The sequence below is a fragment of the Cucumis melo genome, chromosome 6, assembly GCF_025177605.1.
Source record: "Cucumis melo cultivar AY chromosome 6, USDA_Cmelo_AY_1.0, whole genome shotgun sequence".
Taxonomy (NCBI): Eukaryota; Viridiplantae; Streptophyta; class Magnoliopsida; order Cucurbitales; family Cucurbitaceae; genus Cucumis; species Cucumis melo.
The window spans coordinates 20,640,919-20,648,304 of record NC_066862.1 but is presented as its reverse complement, the minus strand read 5'-3'; the positions used below and the strand labels follow the sequence as shown (position 1 = coordinate 20,648,304).

Genomic DNA, 7,386 nt, shown 5'->3' with positions numbered 1-7,386 from the left:
TCTCAAAAATCAACCTGAGAAACTTAATTATGGTTTGACAACACTTTGGAACCTGGAAATGAATGAAAAAATGAATTAGTTTTAGAATTTGTTATTCTCACCCGGAAATGAATTAGTTTTTGCATTGATTCTGTGGCCACAAAGAACATTATCAACGTAGAAACTATTTAGCTATGTACATTAAAGAAAAAGAAAATAGCAAGGCAAAGTTTGCAGCTAAATTGGGATTTAAACAAGGAAATACATATATCTTTATAAATATCTAATAATAAGAATAGTTTCTATACATATACAAACCATTCTATGTGCAACTGATGACTTTCACAAACTGGGCTTCATCCGACCAATTGAAAATATTGAAAATATCATCAATCCTCAGAAGATAGGAACTCGAGGATCGGTTTAAAGTTCCTCTCTCTCTCTCTCTCTCTCCTGCATCTTCTTACTATGAGTGAATTAAATCTCAACCACAATGAGATTGCTACAGTATCATTAGGAATGCGCAGAAGAAACTTCTCCTTGAACTTGTGTTTCATTTTTCAAGAAACTAACAGATGAATCAACAACCATATCAGGCACCTCTAAAGTGGATATGATTGGAGGTTTCATTCTTCGTGTAACTGTCATTTGCAATCCATCCGTCGTGTGAATTGTAGCTCCTGTCGTCATTTTTACCTGAAACAATAATCTTAGTCTTATGAAGCGTCATAAAATTTGACAACAAGAGGACACAGTTGTAAAACCTAAAACAAGTAAACCTCAGGTTAATTTCCAAGTTTCTCAACATAGCTCTCCTACATTCATTTAACTGTTCATAAATATGTTCATACAGATTGTTTTAGGAAAATAAGGAGAAAAAAGGGAGAAAAACAGATCGGCCAGAAACATACTGGAGGTGCTCCAAGTGCCATTTGGAAGTCAAATCGTCGGACAAGCATGGCAAGTGCTACAACAGTCTGTAAATTAGAAAACGGCTAAATATTTTAGCTTACTTATCTGTTTTTTCTGAAATGTTTTGTACAATGTAACTCTTTAAATGAACAAAACCTCATATGAAGCAAATATGTCTCCCACACATTTCCGTGGTCCCCCACCAAATGGCAAATATCTAAATAATAACAATTGTGATAGTTATTAGTCTTCATAAAAGATTATAAACACATTGTTATAAAAAAAATCCTTATATGAAACAGAAACATTAATGAAAAGAACTGAAAATATAAAAGAAAAGTAAAACCATGATAAATGCTTAGCCCATCTTCCGTTCTGTTTTACATGTTTAGGAATAAATCAAGAGATTGGTTTGAGATATCTATTACTATTCTTAACTAACTTGTGTCATTTAAGATTGGCATTCCTTTGTCAGCTTGAATTGTAAGTATCAATTCAATTGGTACATTCTCACTAGTCACTAGACTCCGTCAATGAAGACTCTTGGTTTGAAACAAATGAAAAAACACTAATGAAACTATTTCCTTTTAGCTTTTAAAGTTTGATGAAGGTTTTAAGAATGTTTCTACAGACTGTTGAATTAGAAACTTGAAAGAGAGGGAAAAAAAATAGTTGAGACCATTAACTTCTGCACTATAAATACCACATATTGAACCTGAAATTTTGATTTGTCTCATTAGGATTAGGCCCATCCAAAGGCCACCTTTCAGGATTAAATTTATCAGCATCATCCCAATGTTCTGGACTGCGATGCAAGTTCCAAACAGATATGAATATGTCCTCACCCCTGCAAGTATAAAACAATACTTCCTATTATCTTTTAATCCTAACATCAAAATAAACAAGTTATGTGATTTTCAAAACAGAAAAAAAATAGCTATTGCAACTCATAGCAACGGAGACAAACCGTGCGATAGAGAAGTTTATATTGAAGATAAATAAAGTTTTCATATGATACTAAAGCTAATAGTAGGAAATGGAACAATTAATTTGCTAATTACTTCTTTATGGGGTACTTCCCGAGCATATCGTTATCAACAGATCGACGTATTAAAACTGGGGGCTGTGGGTAAAGCCTCAAGGACTGCAGTAGCAGAAGGATAAAGTCATGCAACAATATGACAAACGCCCACAATAATATATGAAATTAAAAAACTAAAGGAAAAAAGAATATTATCCTCACCTCATTAATTATTCGTGTAGCATATTTGAGGTTCTTCATATCTTCAATTGTTGGAAAACGATCTCCGAGCACTGAATCAACCTATAAAAAGAATTCCACCAGTATAAAAGATACGGATTCTTTATAAAAAATGAAATATAGCCATATAGGAGAAGACTTAGTTACCTCCTCTTGGAGCTTGGCCATGACCCTAGGCTCCTGCAGGCAAAAAACAATGGCTAGATTAAGAAGACTTCATGGTAACCAATATGGACTGTATTGCAAGTTGCAATTACGTACTTGATAAGTAATACAAACATTGGACCACATGGAATAGGTAAAATATAAAAAAATCGCCAATATCTTAAAATGTTCACACCTTCGTAAGAAAATATATTGTTAAATTCTAAATTTGGTATCTAAAAATTAACCATTACTGATTTTGTTCTTAAATTTAAGAAATTCCATTTCAATATGACAATTAATTTCATTTTATTGTTGATTACCATCATGTATAATTATTAGTTCATAATATGAAGACAACGACAAGATTTTCTATCAATATAGATTTGGGGAAAGGTAGAACTGAGGACTTCTTCTATGGTTAGGAAAGAAAAACCATCAAAAGATTAACTAAATTTTGCTAATATATTTTAGAATTAAGGATAACTTTTGCATATAAAAACGAATCTGATAAATCTTGCTTATTTAATTGTTCTAGCTATAGTAATTTCATTTGTTGACATTGCTTACTTTATTTAGCTTTCTTTGACAAAATTCATGTAATTTTTAAGATAAAGGGATTGACAGCAAGGATTGATAAGAACTCAAATTTTGATGGGCTTAAAGACTTTTCAAACTAAAATAATCAAGATATATTATGGGAAGTTTTTTGTGAAGATTTTCAAAACCAAAAGCAAACTAATAGGTTATTATGTCAAACTGGGTGTTTGATAAAATTTTATGCAATCCAAAAGAAATAGACGTATTCTTGTGCATGTCAAAGACGATGAAATTTATAACCTTTGAAAGAAGATAAAAGGTCCATGTTAAGACTGCAGCAGATGTTTCATGCCCAGCTATAAGCATAGTCATCAAATCATCACGAAGCTGCTTGCTCGAGACCTACACATAATAGCCCAGAAAGTTGTTAACTAGTTGTATCTCCCATTGTGACACACTGACAAACTTAGCTCAATTGGAAAGTGAAGTATATACTCTTGACTAAGAGGTCAGAAGTTCAAATACAAGTAACCTACATCATCTCCAGATGCCAAAAGAAAATGAAGGATACTAGGATCTTGATCATTCATGTATTCCTCATGAAACTGCAGCTCCTCCTCATCAACCAACCTCTGCAAATGGTTGAAAAAGATTTGAGTGAAATGATAGTTCACACCTTGATTGACTAAATTCATAAATAATATAAGATTTGATTTGATTTAAATGGCAGTAAGGCCCTGCAATATTCAGCAGTCATGTCAACAGAGAAGAAGATTAAAATTCAGTCTGTTAAGAAATGGAGCAAGAAGGGGATGGAGACCGCATATATGTAATATTGTTATGCAATGTGCAACAGTTTCATCTCATTGATACATATAATACTATAGGATTGTGAAAAAGGAAAAAGAAAGGAAGAGATCCATGTTGTACAGTTATTTTGGGGGAGTGAAGAATAAAAGAAGAGAATATTCCAAATTGCTCCAGTAATTGCTACTTTACCTTGCATATGGCAATTAGTTGATCGAGAGTATCATTGATCAATTTAAGAGCTTTCGAGACCTTTCTTTGCCGTGGTGAAATATCCTTCCAAATTGGAATGTCCCATACCGGAATTGGTGCAATACTGCGATCTTCTGCTTCTCTTAGAACAGTATAAACAGCCTGCTTGAAATGGAAAATAAGCATACAGAAACTAGAAGAATCTGACACTGATGTCAAAGAATATCATAATTAATATATGATGAAGTTCTCGATAGAAAAAAGAAATGAAAGGAATACCTCAACTATGCCAGCGTCATTTGTAAGTGAATCAAAGTCATAGTTAAAAACTGCCTTGCCAATGATATCTAAAGTCAGACGGGAGAAGAGGGACTCCATTTCCAAATATACTCCATCAGATGCTGCAGCATCTAGCTTCTTGCAAAGCCTATCTGCGGCTTCTCCAAAAAGATTAATCATAGCTCCTACATACTACATGAAAAGTTCAACAAAAGTGTAGATGATATGAATGGATGATGAAAGTCACAGTGTAAATGCTACATTAAAAGGCTCTCTTAAGGGCTAGGAAGATGAAAGAATTCATTGGTTTCAATTGAAAGCAGAGTTCACATCTGTGAAAAGATTCAACTTACTTTCCCAACACCTTGTTTAAAAAAATAAAAAAAGATACTTACTTTCCCAACACCTAGATTCCTCACAGAAAAACTGTACCTCCCCCCTGTACAGAGCGTCCTATCATACTATCCTCCAGTGCTTACATCAATTATTTTCCATAACATGGGACCCACATGCTTAAAGCACTACTTCTACACCGCAAACCTCCGCAACTCTCTTCCTTTGGTGCATATTCTAACAGACATATATTTAAGATCATTTGTCTAACGAGTGTTAAAATGATACATGTAAGTTACCCAACACTCCTCACAGTATATGACTAAATTAATTGCTATTATGCTAAAAAATTTAGAATTCAATGTATAACTCTCAATCTGGCATCAGCATTCATCACACAAACAACTAACTATCTTAACCCAGTTTTGCATGTATCTCAGCTTAAACAAGCTCTGGGAAGTACTACAGCCACCCAGACCACGCCCCCTTGTTCGACGGATCATTTTGAGTGGATGGCTATTTGGAGTAAGCCTTCCCTCGCCGACTGAAGGAAGGAACGACTGACTGGGGAGTTTTGATAAAATGGAAAGGATTGCCCAAACATGAAGCCACATGGGAAGACTATGATGGGTTTCACCAAGTTTCCTGTTTCCTACCTTGAGAACAAGGTGATGCTCACCCCTGGGGTAATGTCAAATGATCCCACATAAGAAATGTACTTTTTTTTTACTTTCCAATTGTTCAGTTTGCTTATTTAGTTGCTTTTCAGTGTTCTTTTGGTTATGATTTTCAAGTTGCACTGTGGTTAGTATATCACATAATCTACCTTCAGCTTCTCGTATTGGTGAGTAACTTGTAATACTTTTCCATTGTATTTCTCTTTTTAACGAAATCTTTGCTCTTGGTGAGGTAAATCCTTACACTTTATTACTTGCAGTGTTTTTATTTGCAATGCAAAATATCTAAAAAAACAAAGGTACCATGGAGAGAAGCAAAAGTTACCCTACCTTCATATGCAACGAAGGGACTATAGCCCGCCTTCGTACACGCCATATCTCTCCATCAGCTGGTATAAGTCCCTTCCCCATGACAAAGTCAAGAATTTCAGCTAAAATACCCTGCACATCCAAATAGCATCAGTATACAGAGAAGGAACCAACAAAGTTTCACCAAGTTGACGTACAGGAATACCTTAGAATAATTCTTTGGATTATCCTTTAGTATATGTTTAGCAATGGAAGGATCAGACACTATCAAGAAAGACTGCAAAAGATCACGATCTCATGCATTAGGGGATATCTTACAAGTAATAATAATGTGGAAGAAGTTACTGCAACTTGCAGGCAAAACTAAGAGGGGACAAACAAACCTTCGGCCCAAATGTCAATCTAAATATTCCACCATACGTGAGATAAAGCTCATACAGAGGCACGAAGAAGGCCTCACTACGAATTGCATTTATTGATCCTTTAGCTTCAGGAATCTTGGGATATTCATCTTGAGCATTGACTAATCCAAATAGTAAATCCAGAATCTCACTGGGAACACCCATCTTTGACAAACCGGTCCTCAGTACAGATGAAAAACTTGATTACCAAAACAAAAACACATAATAATCAAGTATATGTCAGTTAGTACACAGATTTAAAGTGACTGTAAATTGGTAGGATCTAAAGAAAATAATGATTAAGAACCCTCCAGCAGCATATCCATAATAAAAGGTTTTACTTATACATGGTGGTGATAGAGTTACATTCAATCACCCAACAACCCAAAAGCTTAAGTTAATATTTTACGGTAAATTTAATATTGTCTCAACAGTAACAAACAAAATCTAAACTAAAACTTCCATGATTCAGCACTAATTCATTTAACCCCCACCCAGAACTTAGAAAAAAAGAAATAAAGAAAATAAAAAATAAAACACAAATAATTGTATACCCAGTTTTTTCGACGGTAAATTCGCCAGAAGCGATCCGCGCAGACAATTCTGCTCGCCGTTTCTCTTCAAGTAACCTCTCCACTTTTTTAACTCCATTATCCAACGAATTAGGCCCCTTCCCATTTGAAGAAGCACATTTAACGACGCATAAACCATAAGCTCCTACAAAACCCAAAACAAAATTTTAAAAAATGAAACGAGAACAAACAACAAATTACTTGACCAAACAAAAGGCAGCTGCCAACAAACCGGCTTGACATTGTGGATAAATTGAGGAAAATGGGGTAGTCGCAACTGATCTATGAGCACGAAATTTCCTCTGAACAGATGAGGTAGCTGAAAATGAAGAACAAGGTTTAAGCATGGCGAAATTAGCAGCCATGGAAGATGATGGGGTAGCTTAGTTTAGGATAAAATTCAGATACTGAGAAGAAATTTGAGGAAGCAAGTTGTAAATAAAAACAAAAGATAATGCCGGAGCATTTGCTTGGCGTTTTCGGTGTTTCAATCACTATGGGACGGATGTTGGCATCTCTCCGAACTGTTTCTCAAAGATTCCGCCTGAGACGCCCACGGAGAAACACCGAGGAAGTTGAGAGAGAGAGAAAAAAAATAGTATTTGAACTTAACGTCGACAATTTAACGTCGTTTAAGTACCTTTTCTTTTATTAAAATTACGAAAACAGCCCTTCCGCCCTTTTATTTAGGGTTGGAAAGTAAGTGTTAGTTCTGAAAAAGAATTATTAAAAGGGGTTGTTTTAAGAAATATTAGCAACACGGGTGAATTTCTTGTCTTTATTTGAGTGCTTCCCTTTTTTTTATTCCTTCATTAACTGCTGTCGTAAACAAATCGTAAACAAGGGTTTGGAATTTTGGGTAGTATATTAATTTTCATGAATATAACAAAACACTCAAATATTTATTATCAGTCCAATAAAAATAAAAAATTCATGAAGTTGGACACTTTTTTAAATATTTCATAATTATCCTTTCGTCT

At 34.6% G+C, this 7,386-nt stretch overlaps 1 protein-coding gene across 1 annotated transcript; it reads right to left on the bottom strand.

Moving 5' to 3' along the window:
- Positions 1-227: 227 nt before the first annotated feature.
- Positions 228-6,991, bottom strand: LOC103491836 (protein LUTEIN DEFICIENT 5, chloroplastic). Its single transcript, XM_008451944.3, has 16 exons — positions 6,639-6,991; positions 6,389-6,551; positions 5,817-6,033; positions 5,639-5,710; positions 5,455-5,565; positions 4,115-4,306; positions 3,836-3,997; positions 3,373-3,468; positions 3,137-3,238; positions 2,300-2,332; positions 2,135-2,215; positions 1,953-2,035; positions 1,607-1,738; positions 1,048-1,108; positions 891-956; positions 228-675 (listed from the first exon to the last, which is right to left on the bottom strand). The coding sequence occupies exons 1-16, from the start codon at positions 6,769-6,771 to the stop codon at positions 493-495; spliced, it is 1,887 nt and encodes a 628-aa protein (XP_008450166.1). The 5' UTR covers positions 6,772-6,991; the 3' UTR covers positions 228-492.
- Positions 6,992-7,386: the final 395 nt, after the last annotated feature.